The sequence below is a fragment of the Nipponia nippon genome, unplaced genomic scaffold (assembly GCF_047370975.1).
Source record: "Nipponia nippon isolate SJK-2023a ecotype South Korea unplaced genomic scaffold, ASM4737097v1 scaffold_5, whole genome shotgun sequence".
Classification (NCBI taxonomy): Eukaryota; Metazoa; Chordata; class Aves; order Pelecaniformes; family Threskiornithidae; genus Nipponia; species Nipponia nippon.
In genome coordinates this window covers 96,561,607-96,583,206 of record NW_028262369.1, presented here as the reverse complement: position 1 = coordinate 96,583,206, position 21,600 = coordinate 96,561,607, and the positions used below count along the sequence as shown (strand labels likewise).

The 21,600-nt window shown below is 48.5% G+C and overlaps 1 protein-coding gene and 1 long non-coding RNA gene across 5 annotated transcripts in view; one reads left to right on the top strand and one right to left on the bottom strand.

Annotated features, from left to right (window-relative positions):
• Positions 1-10,945, bottom strand: part of LOC148052395 (uncharacterized) — a 44,503-nt gene extending 33,558 nt beyond the window's left edge. For all 3 annotated transcript variants that reach the window (XR_015698962.1, XR_015698963.1, XR_015698964.1), the window contains exons 1-5: positions 10,806-10,945; positions 10,631-10,701; positions 9,483-9,619; positions 5,186-5,381; positions 4,821-4,848 (exon numbers count right to left, since the gene is read on the bottom strand). This is a non-coding gene — a long non-coding RNA (uncharacterized LOC148052395). The remainder of the gene's footprint in view (positions 1-4,820; positions 4,849-5,185; positions 5,382-9,482; positions 9,620-10,630; positions 10,702-10,805) is intronic.
• ZEB2 (zinc finger E-box binding homeobox 2) overlaps positions 10,771-21,600 on the top strand; it is a 114,059-nt gene continuing 103,229 nt past the window's right edge. For both annotated transcript variants that reach the window (XM_087733062.1, XM_087733061.1), the window contains exons 1-2: positions 10,771-10,967; positions 13,601-13,738. In XM_087733062.1, coding sequence (XP_087589188.1) covers positions 13,666-13,738 — 73 coding nt within the window. In that variant the 5' untranslated portion in view covers positions 10,771-10,967; positions 13,601-13,665. The remainder of the gene's footprint in view (positions 10,968-13,600; positions 13,739-21,600) is intronic.

Genomic DNA, 21,600 nt, shown 5'->3' with positions numbered 1-21,600 from the left:
GAGTCAGAAAGGGGCAGAGCGGTTGTCGTGGTGAAAAAAATGTGAAGGGGATAAAAATTAATCATCAGAAAGGTTTTATATTTTGGGTTAGTAAATCATTTTAACTAATTGATTACATCATATCTCCAGCCAGGCTTCCGATTTGAAATCTTCAAGAATTGGTGGGCAGGGATGTAAAAGGCGCTTGTTCTCTTCATCTGGAAAGGATCTATGTTGCACGTTTTCCAACGTTGTGGTTTTTTTCTCTGTATCTTTCTTTAAGAATATTTTTTATGTCTTTGGCTGATTTCTTCTGATCCATTTGCTTACCAACATAAGGAGCATAAAACAGCATGTAGATACTTGAAGAGTATTAGTAGAAATGTCAATGCACTGGGTGCATTTTGGGGTGGAAAGAAGGGTGTAAGATGGAGGATAAGTCTGTCAGCTTGAGGCAGAAGCAGCTGATTTGTAAATAACAAAATTGTAGGATTTATTCTTTTTGATGCACTGCACTTTTATTAAAAGAAAATCCCCTGGAAACCTCTGTAAATGGCATGAAACATATAATTAGACTTAGCTTTTCTCACTCTCTGCTTATTTAAATGCTCAGTAACTTCAGCGGTGATTCAGTAACAACTGATTTTATAGAAACATCTGACAATGAGAACAAATATTTGCAGTGTTTTCAGTCTCTGATCTATATTTCTCCCTGCTCACCATGAGCCATGAGGGAGAGCTTGCCTTCCTCATGTGTAGATCAGCACCGCTTTCTCCACCGCTCCCACCTCTAACCACATCCACTTTCTAACACTAAATATCAGATGTGGCTTTTCAAACCTTGATTCTTGCCTCCAAAATGCTACCTTCCAAATTCCAGACACAGACCTCACCGATAACTCCTGTCTTCCCAAAAATGAGTGCCACCACCAGGCAGGCTTTGGCAAAGGCGAAGACACCACTGCCAGGCACAGCTGGTGAGTGGATGGTGGCACAGGAGCTAACCCAGGCACTCGCCTGCCCCAATAGCAGATATCCAAGGCTGTGCCACAGTCGGGTTTGTTTTCTTTTGCCTGGGTTCTGCCAGTTCTGCCCTTTGTCTCCTTGCTAGGGAAAGAGGACTTGCACGTAGAGAGCCACCTCAGGAGAGTCATTGGTATAGATGAGCTATAAAGTCACCCAGGGTTGACTTTGCTGCCCTGAACCTGCCCACCAGCTCTCTCAGCCATCAAAGCAACCTGCGTAGCAAACCCTGGGTCATCTCACTGATTTTGCTTTCACCCTTTGGGCAGCAATGTTCAGTTCAGTTTAGGCTCCTGCAAAGGCAAGTGATGGGTAGGAGGATGCCATCAGGATGACTGCTGCCAAGTCCAACCTCTCCACCCAGGACCAGCCACCCCAGCGCTGAGTGCAGTGGTTGTAATGTCCCATTCCCTGCCCCTCTTATATTGGTATCTTCTGGGGAGCATGGTGGGCCTGTTTGCATCTCTGCTGGCTTCAGTGGCATCTGCTGTCCATGCCACATGCAAAATTGAAGGGCAAATAATGAATATCACTCTCCTAATATGTGCAGTGTGCTGGATCCATGCAAGTGTCTTTATATGTGGGGACATGGCTCAGTCAAATTATGGCACAGAACATAGGGACCTGGAGTTACAATTCTTGATGCCTGGGAGCCAAGGACATCAATGCTCACAGCAACCCAGCCCAGGCTGCCAAAATTATTCTGGAGCCCATTTTGCCTCTTCCCTAGCCCAGAATTTGGGAAATCACACCCATTTGTAACCTCCTTGTGGTAGGCCCATTGGCAGGTGGACCCACAGGATGAACACCAAACAGTATTGCCATATTCTGCCTCATGCATTTTTTGCACCCATTTCTAACCTGTCAGAACAAGGGAAAAGAATACAGTCAAGATAGTCACTTCTGAATTTAAAAAAAAAAAAAAAAAGATAAAAATAGCCATTTTTAGAGGGTTTCAGGTTGAAGGTTGCTTGTCAGAATCCAAGAAGAGAGCAGCAGTTGTTCTGACACTGCGGTTTTCACATCCTTGTCAGAGATTTGAAGCAGGATAGCTGATGTGTGTTAAAAAAGGATGGTAAGGTTTAAAATAGTTTAGATGCTGCCTGGAGCAAGTTTTATGTGATATGGTAAGAAACATTGGTAGGAGTGTACGTGCACCTAACACCATCCGTATGCGGAAATGACTTTTTCAAATGCCAGTACCTTTAATGTGACGCTGACCTGGAACAACACAGAGCAAATGACCCAGAGGGGTGTCAGGAAATTTCCCAAGAAACATTTTTAAAACATAATTGGGGAGGGAGTGAGAACCTGGAGAAAACTTTTGTGGCAAGGAAAAAAAATTCTCTCCTGTTTTTGACAGCTCTAATAACCCAGAGTCTAAGATTTGGGCTTGGAAAGGGGCCAGTTGGCCAAGCCTCCATCCACAGACAAGCTGGAGATGATGCTGATCGTCGGAGGGAAGCAAATAGAAGAACTGGCAAGTCCAATGCCACCCCTGACGATGGGAATGTCTGCCAGTGCGTGGGTAAATCTGCAGTTTAGGTGTGCGGTGGTCGCTGGGACGTGTGCCTCTGCTTCTCTTGGTATCTAATACAGTCAGCAGCCACCCCCGTAACGGCAGCAATTTTCCAGATATTGGGCAATTCTGTAAACATGGAATTTCTTTGAAAACTATGCTGTAATATCTAATTGTTTCAAATCACTTGGGCTTTTCTAAATATCTTTGTCACCCTTGTGTTTCTGTAGATTTTAAAAAATACAGATAATCGCCTGAAGTTGCAGAGGGAAGAAAATGTTTTCCCCGCAGCGGTGATAAGAACTAGTTGGGGTAATTAATGGACTCTGAAATTTTCAGATGGTCGTCAAAATGTCAGCTTTGCACCCAGATTCCCTGCCGGCACCTTCACCTCTATTAGCTTAATCAGTAGTCAGGAGGAAAAATAGTGAGACACTAAGAAAACCAGGGAAAAGTAAATTTGATGTAGTCCCAAATAAGTAGAAGAAGGGCTACTCTGTAATTATATAAATTATAATCACCTTTCAGCCTGGTTGAAACAAAGCAAACCAAAAAAATCTCCATTTTCCAGGTTAATTGATCCACCACAAAGTTGTCCATCAGCCTCATGAAGGCACAACAACATCCAAGGGGCTTTGGCTGATGTTCTCAGCACTGGGTGCCGTCACCCTGGGACTGCTGCTGCTCCTGCTGCCCATGGCAAGGGGTGACCTCAACCCCAAGCAGGTTCTCTCCCTTTGCAAAGAGACATGGGTACATCTTGGGGATGTTTGCTTTCTCTCCTACTTTCAGAACCAAAAAGCAGAAGTTTAAGCCCAGCTCCCACCTCGTCCCTTTGCAGAGAGCTCGCTGCCGTTGCCACCACCCTGATGGCCAAAGTGACGGCAGGTCTGGGCACCGGGCTCAGAGCTGGGCCCTCCGTGCTGCAAGCATTGCTCAAGTTTACCGCTCTTGCTATTACAAATTCAACACATCCCCCCCGCCCCCCGCAAAAAAAAAAAGAAAAAAGAAAAAAAAATCTGTTATCACTGAGCATATGCAACTGCTAAACATCCTATTCAATATAACTTCAGCCTGTTCTGAGAACTACATTTCACAGTTTCTTTATACAGTATCTGTCTGTCAGATATTGCCCACTAGATTACCATAGTCTATATAATATACTTCCACCATTAAAAAAAGTATTATCTTTTGGGCGTATTTTTCACTACCCGGTGTGGGAAAAAAATAGAGATTAAAAGTTTTTATTGTAGTTGTACATTTCACACATACTATCTTCCCTATAAATGGCACGAAGCGAGTTTAAACACTACCAAGTATTTGTGTCTCCATTTTGGTGTAATTTCTTTAATCTGCTAAACATAAATAGTACTGCATCCATTTAAGGTATTTTTTAGAGCATCTACCACCCTGGTTCCTCAGTATGACAACAAGGAGCCAATAGCCTATATTCAGAATATTTGGGCCCCCTGTACGTTTAAATGTGTCACTAAATACAAATTCTTAAAAGCTTTCATTTCTAAATAAATCAAATTCAGACCTGGCATAAGTGAAGGCAACTCCCTGGGTCCCAGTCAGGCAGTGCTACGCTAATAATTAACCGATGGTCGGAGGCAGTGGAGCAGAGGCTAGTCCTTTAATTGCTTTATTTATTTTTTTTTATACCTTTCTGGTTATGGTTTTGTCCAGCTGCCCCTTCCTCCTTTCTGTTCCCCATGTGGCTGAGCTGTGCTCATACCAGCCCAACGCCGAGCAGGGTTGCACAACAAGCACCATTACTTGCACCTATTTGCTGACCAACTTATAACTGATCTGCAACTTATGTTGTTCCTTTATCGCCACCGGCTATGAGCGAGGGGGGGGTTGAGGACTATGATTTAGGCATATTAAAATATAACAAGAAAATACTGATGTTATCTCACTGGGAGACCCCAGTAAAACTGAATATAAAAAGTTCTTGATATTTTAAACACCTCAAATTGAAACAACCTTTGGTCTTCTCACTAAGTGTCATATAAACAAGAAGCGAACACTGCGTATCTGAGATATTTCTTTATGGTTTCCTAGCTTAACCCCACACGGTTTTAAGCAACGTGTATGTATTGCAGGAGACCTTACCACTGTATTTAAGAAAATGAGGCCTAAATGTGCTCCTATCCGGAAGATTCACGGTCTTATTAATGCATATATGCCACGCATAGATTATTAACAGCTTCACAACTAGATAGAAACTTACATTTCAATAAACTTACTTTTACAACTGCAAAGAAAAAAAGGTTTGCATGAGGATGTTACTTACTTCATGTCTTTGTCCTGGGAGAATGCAACTAAAGAAATCACATTTAAAATCAGACATTAGATATGCAAATATGTGTTCAGATCAGAGATACGAAAATTATTCAAATGATTAATTATTCATCATAAAAATGTCAATTAATAATTCTGAAGCATAATAGGCATCTTTCTAATGCATCTTTATTTTTCAAGCCTAAATACTGTTGAATCTGTGTTCAATTGCATTCTAACAAGTTTTTAAAAATTCAACAAAGTAAACAACCAACTATAAACAAAAGTGAGCAGCGAATTTTAATCACTGCCAACTGAGCCAAGAAATGTGTCCGAACTTCAGCATCGATCCCAGAAGAGAAGGAAAACCACCCACACCTCATGGTGCAGGACAGCGGGCTGAGGATGCTCGCCCACCGACCCGCCGCCACCTCTCCCGGCTGCCGGAGCCGCTCGCTTCTCTCTGCTGGGTGTGAGAAGCAGGTTTGGGACCTGCAGATGCTGTTCTCCTACCACAGACAGACAGATGGACGTTGTGGACGGGAGCTGAGCCACTCTAGGCCATCAGAAGCGACTTTATAAATGACAAAATTAAGAAAAACATATGAGGGAGATTCACTTTTAATGTGCAGGGACTCGCACGAGATTAAATATTACAGTAATCTGCTTGTTAGAAATGCCCAGGGATAGATAAATTAAAGCCAGACAATCTTTTCCCTTGCTTTTGGCTCGTATCCTATCCCTACATGGGTTTTCCGCAGAGGAACTTGAAAACTTTGGGAATGTTGATTCAAAAGGTTTCTTCCCAAATACCTCACCAGCGGGTGGGGGGAGAGTTGTTCCCTGACCCTTTCTTCCTCTCTTCCATGCCCTCTCCTCCATGTGGACATGGAAAAAAAAAAAGGCTTTGCTTTCTAAATCTTAGTTTATAGGGACACCTGTATTGAGCAAAAGTATCCCACAGTGTCTTGGGGCCACATGGGGCTTTCCCTGCTCAGAAAAATTATTCCAGTTTGTCCTATCTTCTACCACCACAGGTGACTGCAGAAAATAGTCTCCCCCGGGTATTTTTTTGTTTGGTTGGTTTGTTGGGTTTTTTTTTCCCCAGCCTCCCAGTTTTTTCTGGAGGCGAGGGCAGCTTCTGCACCCCAGAGATCCGTGCATGAGAAGCAGCCGGCACCCACGGGGAGCCCCAAGCTTGCAGCAGCCGCTCCCCCGGCGGAGCAGGGCTGCGGGGAAGGATGCTCTCGCCAGGCTCGGCTGCAAGTGGGCACACCTCGTTTAATCCCTAATGCAGGAAGGGTTCCACATTTTGGGGAAAACATTGGAGGGCCCTGACTGTGAAGGACCCGAAGTAAAAGACTTAGAGCAGCTAACGTGCTTTTAGAGGTGTTCAACCTGTCTTCACCAGCCTCTAAAATGTATTAGTTGAAACCTATCAGCTAGAGCATTTTTGCTGTTACACCCTGATTTTCCTCCTTCCACGTGGGCAAAAAAATGCGTTCCCTGTTACTCATCCTGTGCCGGGGAAAAAGCAAACACACTGAAATAAATAAGGCCGTGAATCATCCCGCCAGCCCGTGTCACCAGGTCCCCACAAAGCCACGACAGCGTCAGGGCTCAGCAGAAGGCCGAGGTTCTCCAGGGCCTGTGCCCTGCTACCCACCTTGGTGGCTGGTCCCCTCCCCTGCCCATCACACCTGGGTGCCTGGGGGGGGCTCAGGAGGCTCTTGGAGGGTTTTGGGGGGCTTTGGGAGGGTCTCTCCCTGCACAGACTCTTTCTGATGATAATGAGCCCCTGGCAGCAGAGTTTGCCCCACTTAGGGATGGGGGGGACATGGGGTTATCTCCGGGGGGGGGTATCTCCACCACGATGGGTTCGGTGGACAAAGGCAAACCTACTGAGGAGGAGGAGGCAGCATCGCTCGGGCAGGTTTGCATCAGGACCACCCAGCTGCCCCCATCTCACCTCTCTGCATTTCCATGCAGGAAAACTTGAGGAAAAGAGGGAAAAGCTGCACCCAGAGAACTGCCCTTAAAACCACCTCCAAGCCACAGTGCCAGGTGCCTTACGCAAAGAGGGAGCTGGGGTTTCTGAGGATATTTTGGGTCTGTTTGGTTTTAAAGTGATGGGGTGGGGGGGATCGTATTTGCAAAAGTTTAAAATAGAGCAAGGCATAGGCTGTGCGTGGGGATGCTGACCGCGAAGGGGCTGGGAGCCGGGCTGCCAGCACCACCCCAGCAAAGGCAGGATCTATAGGCTGTCATTATTTCCGTCTCCTAAAGAAGCTGCACGCCCGTTATTAGTTCAGAGCAGGGCAGGAAATCATCGCCTGGATTAAGGTTAAAATCCATCTCAGAAGGGTTTAGCTGATTGCTAAATGTCTATGTCCAGTGTCCAAAAATTAAAAAAAAAAAAAGATACCACCCCCCCTATACCACGTTAAAATAATGTCTAATAAGGCGGGGAGCTCTGGCACTCCTGCGAAGATGAGAGCGGTTCATATGCTCTGATGCAAGCCCTGCTGAGGCACTTCAGAGCTGGAGAAACTGTGAGATTGAGGGCTGAAAGAACAGGCTGCAAAATTATGAATAGGGATTATCTGACAATACCAACATGTTCCTTAAAGCCCGTGAGCATCATCACACGGTCTGAGGGTTTGTTTTTTCGTGTAGTTGCAGATATATAGTTTAATGGCACAACATCGACGGCACTCCTGCCTATTGCAGGTTAGGCTGCAGTTTCTCTTAATCTCCAGTTCAGCCTCTCGTTTTGTAATCTGGAAATGTATGAACGATACCTAAGGCATTTGTAATGGATTAATTTATTTTGAGAACTTGTTGGTTGTTTGTTGTTTTTTCCTTTTTCTCCTGTAAAACGTGGGTGACTGGAAATCGAGCGAGTCAGTAATTAGCATTCACTTTTTTCTTTTTCTTTCTTTTTATCATACGCATCTAAATTCAGTTTAGCTCTTTAAGGAATTGCCAGACTGCCCTTGATTTATAGGCAGTGTCTCCTGGATCTGAGAGGATCTAATTCAAATTAATAATACTTGAATCTGATTTCAGGATATTTGCACTGTGCTATATATTTCATTAAGATACCATCGCTTTGTGTCCGTGTGGTATGCCTCTGGATCTACAGGTATATTTAGGTATGGACAAGAAAATAATGCAAGAAAATACCGTTGGCATTTAGCGAACAGTGGCAGCAAAACTTTTAGCAAAGCCAAGCTAACTCGTACCAGAAAAAAATGTAAATAAAAATAATAATTAAAAAAAAAAGAGAACCTTGCTCCCACCTTTGCATAATTACGGATTTCAGCGGCAGCAGACCGCCAGGTCTGCAGGCAGATTTGCTTTCAGCCGCTCCGTGGCTGGCAGCCCTGGCGCAGCCTCCTCCCGGCGCAGCCGGGCTGGCCGGGCCCCGCGGGCACCCCGCGCAGGCAGGGCGCAGGCAGGGCGCAGGCAGGGCGCAGGCAGGGCGCAGGCAGCCTTTTCCCCCTCTCCCGCCTGCCTGGCGCGGGGTCGGAGAGGGGGGCACCCGGAGAGGGGGGGTTTGGTGGCATTTCTCCGACACCCCCCCTCCCGCAAGCAGGGGGTCCCGGAGCCCCCTGCGCCCGGCCGCGCTGCCTCCTCTCCCCCGCCTCACGCAGGGGCACCCACTCGCGTCAGTGGCCGGGCAGGTTCCACTAACGGCTGGCCAAAAAAAAAAATAATCTCGGTGGCTCTGATGAGCTGCAAAGACACATTTCGAGGGGGCAGGAGGGGTCCCCCGCCTTCCTTCGCGGTGCCGCATCACCAGAAAGGTGGGCTCGCAGCTTTGGGAGTGCAGTCGCTGGTGCCTACTGCTCGCATTCCAGTTCTGGCTTTAGGCACACGTTCAATCCACAGTTCACGAGCAGTTTATCTTAGCTTAACGTAAGTAAAAGTATAGTGTCGGATCAGTGTACCATTTGTTTCAGTTTTCTTCAGGAGGGGGAGAGAAAAAAAAAGGTGCTGTAATAAATTTAACTCTTGTCAAAGGAGGGAAATTGTTTCGCAGATCTTTAACACAGCCCTTTGGGCAGCTCCACTTTTACCTTCGGAAAGTAGGTAGGCAAGACGTGAAGTTTATCTTTGCCTTGAGATTATTTCGACCTCTCTTAGAGGAAGAAAGGGCTGCGGGGTGTGCTGGGAGCTGGGCAGAGGCTCAGCCATATCAGCCCCCTTCGCAGATAAACGCATCAGCATCCCCAGCTCGGGCTGCCTTGACTTACTTCGGTATTAGTTCTCAATTACGTGCGGTGTAAACCAGCTTTTTGATTAACAAAACAGCAGAGCATTGGTTAAGAACACTTAAACTTCAAAAAAAAAAAAAAAATCCCCTTGGGAAGTGGGCTCTGAATTGGTTAATAATGTGCAGTACTTGCTAAATTGCTGACTTCCAGATGTGGAAAATATCTTTCTTGTTTAGGACCTACGTAACCTGATTGGATTACGACAGAAGCGTCACATTGGAAGGCTTTTGAGTGATGATTTAATTAACCATACAGTAGAAAGCTGTATTTGCCAGGAAACCCCTTCCATATTTGCATAACCAATCCCTTCAGTGCAAAGGTGGAGTCTGGGTTTCTTTTTTTTTCTTCTTCTTCTTCCCCCCCCCCCCCATGTAATTTTATTTTAATTTTAATACTTGAAAAAGGTGAAAAACTTGTAACCTCCCTGAAGTTCAGTCCCACGCGTTGCTCGTCCGCGCTGTCCCTCTGCCCATCCAGCTCCTTCCCAGGGGGAGCGGAGCCGGGAAGAGCCCAGCTCACCCCTGATCCATATCTGTGAACAAAACAGATAGACTGTAAGATCTCAGCACGTTTTGGTTGTTGGGTTTTTTTTTTTTTCATCAGATTTAGCTGACTATTCAAATAACCTGGATGTGTGCTGAAATGAAAGGGGAAAAAAAAAATACCCCAAAAGAAACGCGTTAAGGATAAAAATAAAACAGCACCAAAACGAGCAGGAGTCAGCCAGGAGCTTATTTGCAGTGCCCGAACAGAGTTTAGTTTCTAGGCATTATGTTAGGGTAAGTTTTCCCCTCCGCAAGAGGCGAGGGCTCCGAGAGGGGCTGGGAACCGGGACGGCGTGCGCAGGATGAGGCCCCGGCCGGCTCCGCGGGCGGGCGAGGCGGGAGGGATCCCGCCCGGGGATGGGGCGGGGGGGGGAACCGGCAGGGATCCAGCCTGGGAGCAGGGGATCCGGCGGGATCCTGGCTGGGAAGGGGGGGGATCCGGCAGAGATCTCGCCTGGGGGCGGGGGATCCCGCCTGGGGGAGGGAAGGGGATGCAGCCGGGGGGGGGGGGGGGGGGGTGGCGGGGAGGACACGCACCCCGGAGGGGGTAGGAGGGCAGGGGATGCAGCCGGGGGGGGCAGGGGTGTACCCCGGGGGGAGCGGGGATGCACCCCGGGGGGAGCGGGGACGAACCCCGGGGGAGCGGGGACGCGCCCCGGGGGGGCAGGGGATGCATCTCGGGGGAGAGGGACTGCAGCCCGGGGGGGGGGGGGGGGGGCAGGGGATGCGCCCCCCGGGGCGGGGGGGGCCGGTGGGATGCGGTGTCGGGGCGCGGTGAGTTGCGGCGGGGTGAAGGCGGCGGGGCGCGGCGGGGCGCGGAGCGGCGCGGAGAGGCGCGGAGCGGCGGGGCGGGGGGCGGGCGCGGGGCGGGGGGCGGGCGGGAGGAGGTGGAATTGCATTTCTGCCGCTAAAGCGTTCGCGGAGACTTCAAGGTATAATCTATCCCAGATCCTTTCCCAGAGAGAAACTTGACGATCACGTTTCCACATGATGCTCACGTTTGGTGCTCTTCAATTATCCCTCCCCACAAAGATAGGTGGCGTGTGTTTCAGGGTCTCTCCTCTCGCTCCTACAGAAAAGAAAAAGAAAAAAATGTCATTAGAAGAGGCGTAACACGTCAGTCCGTCCCCAGGTTTGTGTTTCCTGGAGTGGCAGAAAGAGATCAGTCCTAACCTGCCCAGCAGGAATAACGGTCCTTCCGACAACTCTTTGCAAGGCTTTTTACAATTTCTCCAGGAGCTGCATCTCCCTTCACCTTTTCTCCTCCACTTCGCGGCTTCTTCATGCTTTTTCTTCTCACCATTTCTGGCCAAAACTACAAACAAGACTTCGCAGGTAGGTTCGGAATTTAATTCCATTTTCTCCTCTTTTTTTTTTTTTTCCTCCCCTTCTTTTTTCTCACACCACCTCACGCTCTAGCGGGCTTATTTAATTTCGGTAGTATTTTATTTTTAAGCGTCTTAGCTTCTTTCTGGCTTGTTTATACTTGGGGCGAAAAACCTCTTCTTTTTTTTTTTTTTTTTTTTTTTTTTTTTCCTTCTGCACCGAAACCTGAAGTCACTTCGGTACCGCTCCGGGAAGGGGCGAGCAGTTTCGGGGCGCTCGGGGCTGTGCCACCACCACCCCTGCTCCCCTTACCTGTCAGCCAGGTACGAGAGGTGCCCTTTACAACGCAGCAGCAAAAGTTTTAGTGCTAGGAAAGGACTTGGTCCTCCTGCAAAAAAAAAAAAAAAAAAAAAAAAAATCCCCACCACCGCCTCCTGCCCTTTTTATTTCAGGTTTCACATCTTAGCTCTGAAAGTTTGCAGGTACCTGTTAATGCTTTGCACGCCCTGAGCCTGCAGAGCCAGCCCGGCCGGGCACCGCTGGAGCCCCAGCCCCGGGCAGGGCTCCCCGGCGAAGGATGTGTTTCCCCAAACAGAAAGTTTGCTGTTTTGTCTGCTTAGTTAGTTTCATTTCTTTATTTTATTTTGTGAAGTAACACCTTAGCTTCTGGGATCCTAAAGCAAGAAGTGAAAGTATTGACTGGAACTTCAAAGTCGTTTACCAAAAAGCAAAAATAATATATCTATATATATTTTTAAAAGCTAGCCGGTCCTCTGGGAAGAAAAGCGTTCTCGAGATCTGCAGGTTTAAAATTATTGACAACTTTTTGCGGGAGGCTGAGGAGCAGGAGAGGTAGTGAAACGCATTTAAAACAATTCACCATTGGGAGTTTTGCATTAAAACGCCAATTGCCGAGGCTGGCTGGGGGTCCGGGCTCCCTCCGTCCCTATCTCCCCTCTCCGCTGCATCTCCTGGTAGATCTGCCACGGTGATGCCACCATTGCCCACTCCAGGATCGGGAATAACTGGCAAATACTAAAGTTTCTGGCACATTTCTCAGCCTCTTCCTTCCTCAGCCAGGCAGAGCCACAGAGCCCCCAGTTCCCTCTGTCCAGGCGGAATCCCAAGCAGGAGAGTGTGAGTAAACACCCTGGCCCCGCACACACTCTCTCAATATTCCCATCCTCTTACCTGCTCGGAGATGGATTTTTTTTTTTTTTTTTTAAAGCCAAGCAGGTTTGATAACCGCAAAGGTCTGAAAAGAGAGTTCAGGCAGAATAAAAAGACCTAGCAGCAGCACACTTCACTGCTCAGTCCTGGTGTGAAGCTCCAGCAAAGTAAAAAGACACAAGGGGGGGGGGGGGGGGGGGAGAAAAAAAAGAAAAAAAGGAAAAAATGACCCCGCTTTGCTGCAAAAAAGAACAAAAAAAATTGTTGAGGCAGGTAATAATTTTTTAGGTTTTGTGTAAAACTCCCAGTGCAGGAGAAGACAATAGATGCGAAGGCGAGGGGGGATCCTGCTCAGGAGAGCAAGGGTTAATTGCCCTTGTTTTACAGTTTGCATCTGTTACATCTTTTATAGCCCCCTGTTTAAACTAATCCTCAAGTCAAAGCATCTTTAAAGCTACAGCATCTTCTTCGAGATGGACTGAGTTTCAGGAGCGTTCTTGCAGCAAACCAAATGCTCCTGCCCTCTCCCTTTGACAGATAGAGCTCCTGCACAGCCCCGGCGCACACAGCAGCTCCAAAAGTTTACAAGTTTAAAAAAAAAAAAAAACAACAACAAAAAAAAAACAACAAAAACCCAACTGAAAGCCTGAAAACTCTGACAGCGGTAGTTTTGATTTCTGTTTCTTTTCTGGGGAAAAAAAAAAAAAAATTGACACTCTGAAGCTTTGTTTAACTAAGGGGCAGGGGAAACCCTGAATATTGTCAAACTGACTAAAAAGGTGACAGAGGTTTATAATTACACTGCTGGTTGTTAGGGGGAGGGGGAGGTCTCCGTGCTGTGCTTTACCCCAAAAGGAGAGGGGAGAGCCATGTTTCCCTCTCCTCTTATCACTTGGCTGGAGTGCACTTTGGGGGGGGAAGAAAAGAAATAAAAAAAAGAGAGAGAAAGGCAGGAGAAGAAGGAGCGAAGGCTAGCATTTCATGTGAAAAGTTCGAATGTCAAATTAAAGTACTTTTAGGAGGAAATGGTCCGCCTAGCATTGAGTCAAACAGCCTACTGTAAAAGCTGTGCATTCCCTCATACGGTCATGAGTTATGACTCATTTGAGATGTAATTCTTGTCTCTCTCTGATCTGCTTTGCTGGTGCAATACACACACACACGCACACACACGCAGGGGGAGAGAGAGGCGCACACGCACGCACACGCTCACACACACACACACGCACGCACAGGCACACACAGAGAGAGCGCAAAAATAAATAAATAAAGCGAGAAAGAAGCAATCTGCCCGGCTGGGGAGAGAGGGGGGAGCCCGCTCCGTCTGCGTCCCACCTCCCCCGGCACGGCAAACCCCGCCGTGTGCGTGGATGGGTTCTTTTTCGGGTGCAAATTCGGGTCCCCGTTGGCGCCCTGCATTTAAATGGGATATACCAATGCCCACATTGTTGCTGTGTTTGGTTGTTACATAGAGTCTGCGTGCTGCTGAATCAGGGAGTCGAGTCCATGCGAACTGCCATCTGATCCACTCTTATCAATGAAGCAGCAGATCATGGCGGATGGCCCCAGGTGTAAGAGGCGAAAACAAGCCAACCCCCGAAGGAAAAACGGTAAGCCGCCCCCCCAAGCAAACTTTTCCGGCCGGTTCCGCCGCGGCGAAGGGGGGGGGGGGGGAAGCCGGCGGCAGGACGGGGAGGAGGAGCGGGGGGGGACCGGGGACGGCGCCCGCCCGGGCGGCAGCGGCGGCGGCAGCGGCTCCCGCCCGGGGCTCGCCGCCCTCCGCGGCCGCGGGGTTGTCCCGCGGGGATCTGCGCGGCCGCGGGGCGCCGGCGGAGTGTTGGGGAGGGGTGAGGAGGAGGAGGAGGAAGGAGGAAGGGAGCGGGGATGAGGGGGGGGGGGAGCAGCGCGCCACCGCCGCGCCCCAAAGTTTGTTGCGCGGGCGCGGAGCGGGCGGCGGAGAGCGGGCGGAGCGGCGGGGGTTCGGTTCGCCCGCCGCTTTGCCGGGGTGGTTTGGGAGCCGGTTGGCAGGGCCCGGGAGAGGAGAGGTGCGGAGCCGGGCGGGGGGAGGCGCGGAGAGGCGCGGAGCGGAGCGGAGCGGGGCGGGCGGCGGGAGGGCGGCCGGCCCCGCTGCCGGCCCTGGGAAAAAACCCGGCAGCGTGAGAACCCCGAGGCAGGCTGGCACCGAGTTAGCGACTCTCTCTTTTTTTATTATTATTGTTAGGGACTCGAAAATGAAACTTCCTCCTCCCTAATAATTAATACTACTAATGAGTTTGGTGCCCAATTGTCCAGAGTTGCCCTCTCCCCCGGTCTCCGCCGGCCGCGGAGGGCCGGGGCTCAGTGGGACGCGGTGTTCTGGGCTGATTTCACATTTGGCAGCTTTCACTGGTGTGGGTCTCTCTTTCTCCGTCTCTCTCCCCGTCCCTCCCTTAGTTTCTTCCTTTCTCCTCCGGCTGAGAGCCTCTCCCCCCCCGCCAGCCTCCCCCTCCCCACCCCAGCCCCTCGCATGGCCATCCCGGCCCCACTTTCAACAACTTTCCTCTCGAAGGAGCCGGAGGAAAGGAAGATATTTGTGTGAACCTGAACCCGTCCGCTTATAGCTCAGCTACTTCATTTAAGGGGGGGGGGGGGGAGGGGGGCGAAGGGGGGGGGGGGGCGACAACAACAACAACAAAAAAAACACAAAGACAAGAGAATGTTGATTAGAAACAAATGATCCTTGCCCCCCCTCCCCTTCCCTCTGCTAGGTTGTGAGTGTGAGAGTGTGTGTGTGTGTGTGTGTGTGTGTGTGTGTGTGTGTGTGTCTTTTTCTTGTTGTGGTGGAGGCGTCGAGCCATATGGGGGAGTGATAGAGGAATTTTAGTCAGAAACTGTTCGTTATGTTACACTGGCTTTTCCCTTTGTGTTGTCTTTGATCTATTTGCTTGGCTTAGTATTACAAAAAAACCCCAACTAAAATAATATATTCCGAGCAGCTTCCCAAGGATCCGTTCCTTGTTATCTTTTTTTAAAGTCTCTCCCCCTCCACCACCACCCTTTACTCTTGTGTCTGTCATTATTTAAGGTGGTCCTCACAGAGGAGACCTCCCCTTCCCCTCATCTCTGGGTAATTTAGTAGACATTAAAATTACACGTAATGTTTCCCTCTCCTCTCTTGTGTTTCCTCTGTTCTTTTTATTAAATGTTGGTTATTGATTTTCTAAAATCAATGTCTGTTGTGGGGCTTTTTTCCCCTTACAAGTATCTAAAGCACGTTGCTGATCAACTGGATAACAAAAGCTTTGTGTCAAGTAGCCTTTTTTCTTATGTTAAACAGTCATTTTTGAGAGAAAAAGAGAATGAGATTTAAAGCAACGCATCCAGAAGTGCTCTTTTGCAGTAAAGAATATTCTGAGTCTTTGAGGGGGTTTTCTTCTTCTTCTTCTTCAGCCTCCTTGCTTTTTCATACAAGATTATTAGTTTAGCGTGTTAAACCCATCACATGCTCTCTGATGAGGGATGCGTCTACGGCTTTAGTATTTTCTCAACACGATTTAAGTCGCAAAAAGCACGGAAAAAGCTGGGGGCCTCTGTTCGCCCAGGACCCCGGGCTGCAGCCTGGGCGCCCTGCTGCTGCAGCCGGGTCCTCGGGACGGCGGGGGGAGCGGGGCGCCCCGGCCCCTGGGTGCTCCCAGGCAAAAGTGCCTTTTCGGGGACCTGCGCTAACTTGGGAAGCCACCACACTTGGGAGTCGAAAGTTTAATTGCGATTTTTAAGGTAACCACTTCAGGATCCTGCAAACTTCATTTCAAGTGTGTGCGCTGGCTACGCGAAGGTCTAAGTTCTCCCTTCAGTGCCTTGCTCTGGCCAAGACAGGGAGGGGGAATTCATTCTCGACTTTCTCTCTCTCCACTCTTTTCTCTTTGTGCCCCACAATTTCTTTCTTTCATTCATTTCCGAGGGAGAAATGTCCTGGTGCTGAGAAGCAGGTAGATGAGCGAGGGTGGGTTTGGTTAGGGTTGGGTTTGTTTTTTTTTTTTTCATTTTCTCTTTCTCGACAAGCACGTATCCAATGCTTTTCCCGTTGGGAATTACCCAGGATTTATCTGGACTGAGTGGATTTTTCTTCTTCCCTGGATTCGTGGAAAAGATGTCACTTCTGAGCTTGTGTCTTTGCTGATAACACCAGAGACGGTGATGCTTATCGAAATCAGACAGAAATTCCTTAGAAACGCAGCAGAACCAAAATAAAATTAAAAAACCACCAAAAAAAAAAAAAATCGGTGGTCACCAAGGAAGCTAGGGGAGCGTGAGTGCAAGCCCATACAAATTACAGACGGGGGGGAAACAGAATAATCCAACTAATGCCCGAGTGGGCTCCCCGCCTGTGTGCGTGTCTCTGCGTGTGTGCGAGGATGGGCAAGGCTCGGGATTAGATACGGCGGCTGGAGAAAATTACGGCGGAGCTAAAGAGGGTAGAAAGGCAGAAAGCTCGGGATTTTCCGAGATAACGGGGTTGACCAGAGCTGCTGGTGTGCGGAGCCGGGGGGGGCGGGGGGGGGGGATGAGAGAGGCGATGTGGAAATCAATGAGGGGTGAGCCCCCCGGAGGAGGAGGAGGAGGGGGGGTGGCAGGAGGGAGGATGGGAAGGAGAGGACCCCCAAAAGCGGGGCGGGGGGGGCGGGAGGTGCGCGGAGCGGCAGCCCAGGAATGCGGCGGCGCTCCGGGAAGTTCGGTCAGATGATTCCCGGCGCCTGACTCACTTCGCGGCACTTTCACTCGGGAGAGAAGTCGCGGCAAAGGAGGAGGAGGAGGAGGAGGAGGAAGAGGAGGAGGAGGAGGAGAGGGCAGCGAGCCCCCTTTCCGCACGGGCGCCCCGCGGAGGCGGGGGCTGCGCTGGCGGCCGCTGCGCCGGTGCGGTGCGGCGCGGAGCGGTGCGGGGCGGTGCGGAGCGGGGGACGCGGGCAGGGACCGCTGTCCGGCCGGCCGAGTGCCCTGCCCTGCCCTGCCTCAGCAGATGAGCTGCTTCTCTCCGTCGTCTTGTGGTCTGGCGTTTGTTGGGTGTTGGTTTTTCCCCCTTTCCCTTCCTTTCCTCTCCCCCCCGCAAAAATAAAAAATAAAATTAAAATCCCCAGGAAGGAGGGGAAGGAGGGGGGAAAGTTGGATCTAATTTACCCCAAAGTTTCAGTAAACAGCTCTCTTTGATTCCTTTGCCATCTCGCTTCCAGTTGTAAAGAAAAGGGAGAAAGTTCAATGCTTTCAGGGCGTCTGATCCGAGGGAGAACACAGACCAAACAAGCAGACACGATTATACTCGCTCAGGGCCTTTCCCAAAAAGATACCCACCCACCCTCCTTCGGGGATGCTGGGGAAGGGGGGAAAAAAACCCTCCTTCACTTCCCACTTGAAAAAGAGAGGGGGGGGAAAAAAAAAAAAAAAGCCTGCCTGCTGCCTTTAGTGAGTGGGAAGTGAGGCTTGTCTTCCCTGCCTGGAGAAGTTTGGAGGTAGCTAGACTGAGGCTGGGGTGTGAGGAGGAAAGCTGCTTTTTGTGACATTCAGGTGGCAGAAGGCAGAGCGGGCATCTGGGAGCGCTCCTTTGCCCGGGAACCGCTGCAGGGGTGGGAATCCGTTGCGAGGAGATTACTTGGAGAGTTGGTTACTGGGGAGGGAGACAAATGTACTACCTCCAGAAAAGCACCTGGAGATAGGTATTAAAAATTAATGCAATAAATGCGAGTGACCAGGGCGTAATGATTACCCAGCTGCATTTTCTCGGTGCAGATTCATGTCCGGGGTGAGCTGTGACATGGAGCAGAGGAGGTTGTTTTCCGCGCCAAGGCTGGTCTATTTATTTTATTCTGAGTTTCGAGAAACCCAGCGAATTTGGAGATTAGCGCCTGATTTACTGTTTGCCATTTGTGACCATTCGGGACTTATGGCTTTTGCTTATCGCACATGCTTCGCAAGGAAACTTTTGGGGGGATTTCTAATTGCTGTAAGAAAATACATTTGATGGCTGGAAAAGCTGTATTTGAAAAGGAAAAAAAAAAATAAGGAAACCATTACAAGTTAATTACCGATAATTATACATAGCCAACTGCCCAAGGTAGGGAAAATATATGGGAGACTGAGATGCAAGCTCTCAGGACAGGCTGGTAATATTCCCCAAGAAAAATGTGTGTCTCCCTTTAGAGTGGAAAGAAGGGTGTTGATTCTTTTACAGCAGCCCCACATTCATTCCAAGAAATCGGAAATTCTTCGCCTCACAACAGTTTTTGGCATCTGAATTATCCCAGTGCTTTTAAGGTGCATTTTCTCCTCTGTGAAAGGGGACTCTTTGTCCTTTTTTTCTCCAAGACCATGGCTTCCCAAGGTAGACACTATTTTGTGCCTGTCACATAGAAAGGGAGTGCAGGTTTGCAGTGCTCACAGACAATTGATTGTCTGCCCTAATGTGTTTCATTTACATGTTTATAACGTCAATAGTGCTGGGGTGTCCACTGTACCATTCATTCCAGCATTCCCACAAGGGTGCAATTGTCTGAATGGCCAAGTCAGACACCTTTTTGATTGCTCTTTAGTTGTCTTTTTAGAGTATGGAGAAAAAGGAGAGAAATCTGTGATGCAGAAACACTAGTTGAAAATATTTCAGAATTAAACGTCACCATTAAAGCAGATGTGAGCGTTAGACAAGTGATGTATTTTAACTAAGGTTCTGAAGGTGGAAACAAATGCAGAACAGTGGGGACGGTTACTGCACACGACAGCCAGTCCTGTCCCTTAATTTTTTTAGGCTTTTTTTTTTAACGATTTGTTGTTTTCATTTTCCTTTCAGCCCCTGTAAATGCAGCCACCTCCTAACTCTTTGTATGCTCAACTGTAATTTGCCATTTTTTCCCTATATATTTACATACCTCTGTTTACGCCAACAGCGTCAGCTAACCACTTGGAAAGTCTATGGAGAGAATATTTAGGCTGTGAGAAGTATAAACTTTTTAAAAAAAAACCCAGTAAGATCCAAACATTTCTTCATCAAGCATTTTTAATGAAAAAACCGACAATGCCTAGACTTTTTCTTGAAGCAGTTTAACTTAAATAGCTGTGTACCAACTTCTTACGCCTGCGGTTCCCGTCCTCTTGCGCTGCGAGCTTTCAGCAAAGTGTTTCTAGGAGTTTCCAAGTCAATAAAAGATTACTTTTTAAGGTGTGCTGGGCTGTTTTGATATGGCACACTGTCCTTTATCACTGAAGTTGCTTCTGAGGGAGGCAAGAAACGATTGCTCGTGTTTCGTAGCCGGATAAATAAGCCACGCAGCTTATGAAACTCATATTTAGAGATACACGTATACAGGCGGATACACCTATGCGTGCGTGTGTCGTATAGCCATAGATATGGTATATATAGGTACGCCTAAAAAGAATGGTTCACATTTCAGGCGAGATCATTTCCCCCTAAAAATGATGCCGATCCCAACAGCTACAATTAATAGAAGTTGACCTGTTCCGTCCGTGATCCATAAGGGAAAAGAGCACTGAATCCTGTAGCTTCTGCTCAGGAGGTAAAGCAAGGCAAAACTTTTTTTTTTTTTTTTTTTGTGGTGTTCCTCTTTCTATATAATTTTTGTTGTAATTTTAAAAAAATGCCTGTTTGTGGAGATATTTTTTTCTTTTTTTTTTTCTTTTTTTTTTTTTTTTTGTGCCTAAGAGGGAAGACACACACAGTAGATGCACCGTTAGCTGAACCCCTGACACGGCGGTCTTTTGAATGCCTTAGGTATGATTTCACTTTCGCTCACATCAATGCTGACCTGAATGCCTTTCATATCTGATCCGCTGTGTCTCTCCCAGTAAACATCCCCTGAGGGGAGAACAAAGAAAGGAGCTCTTCTTCTTCTTAATCACAATTCAGCCCATTCACCGCCGGCAGGCTACATTTGCATTCTGCAACAGAAAGCCAAGATGAAAAGAAAAAAAAAAGAGAGTGAGAAGAAGGGGGGAAAAAGCAGAAGGGTGGAGGCTGAGTAAAATAACTTAGGTGTTTGTAGCTGTTTGTTGGGCTTCCCCTAGTTACAAGCCTTATATAGATCCTGCTCTACCCAGCCTTGGCTCTTCTGACAGGCAGATAGTGTTACAAGATGGCATGCCTGTACTATTCATGGCCACTCGCTCTAACACTTGAGGTAGAAAGTGTCAGAGAGGGATCAAATTCTACTCTGAGAAGTCTGTTATAGTTAGGGTCAGGTGTGTGTACTCTCAGCTCTTGACTGCTGCCTATTATTTTGTTTTAATTACTATTATTGTTTACTCACCGTGACCTTGGGGAGTGGGGGTGGCTGGGGGTGAGACAGGCTTGGCCACCACCGGCGAGCAGATTAGCGCTGAAAAAACGCCCTTTCCCCTATTTAAATATATTTTTTTCATATTTTTTTAATTTTTTGGAAGGGTCGGGCTGGGTGTTTTTGCGCCTGGCCGGGCTGGGGGCGGGGGCGATGCTGCGGGCCGGGGGCCTCTCGGTCGCGGCGGTGGCGGGGGTGTCCCCGGGCTGGCGAACGGCCCGGGCTGCCCCGACCCAACGGGGAAAAGCAGCGACTCAGCAAATCCTCAGCGGCACCAGCAAATGCGCACGGAGGAGGAGGAGGAGGAGGAAGGCGAGATTTGTGGAAGTTTCTGTAGCTGGGCTCCCTCATGGGGTTTCGTAGTCACGTTCATGTACATTTTCCGGCTGTGTCCCCCCCCGTCCCTGTGTGTCGTCCCCCCCCCCCCCCCCCGATTTGCACGTTTGTTTGTTCTTCAGCAGCTCTTCTGTGCTTTTAATCAGACAGTTTTTAAAAAACGGTGAGGTCTTTGGTCGTAGCCACTTTTTTCTCACCAAGAGGAGGTTTATTTATAACTGGATCCTGCTTACTGAGAAGTATTTAAGCCCTTTCAGGCAGAGCTGTCAAAATTTCCTGTGTTGTTTGCCTCTATTTGCAACATGTAAAAAGTAATATGCAGTTGCTGGTGTTGGAATAACCGGGGTAGTGCAGAAATCTCAAGTGACAAGTTTTCAGCTACACTATCTCCTGCCGACCAAACTGTCATTTTTTTTTTTTTTTTCCAGAAACCACTTTTAAGATCCTAACAGTTTTGGTTTTTTTTCCTCCCCCCCCCCCATCAGCAAATCGATTAAACGTGCTAAAGCAACTTCGAGAGGGAAGAACAGTCTGAACAATGAGGAGCGGGAGGGATGTCTTATTTTCCTGTAGCTGCTATGGCAGATTTCACTCATAAGGAGCACACTAACCGAGATGTTACCAGTTGAACAGAAGCATGTGACACAGATTCCTGATTTTTTCCCAGAAGATTTACAGAATTTACAAAAAGAGATTATCTCTACACCTTCCACCCTCCTAACCACCCCCATGACCCAAGCAATGGAGGATTTAGGCAGATTTACTTCAGTAAACACCTTTGGACACTTGGGGAAAAGTAGGAGTCTGTTTGCAAAAGCAGG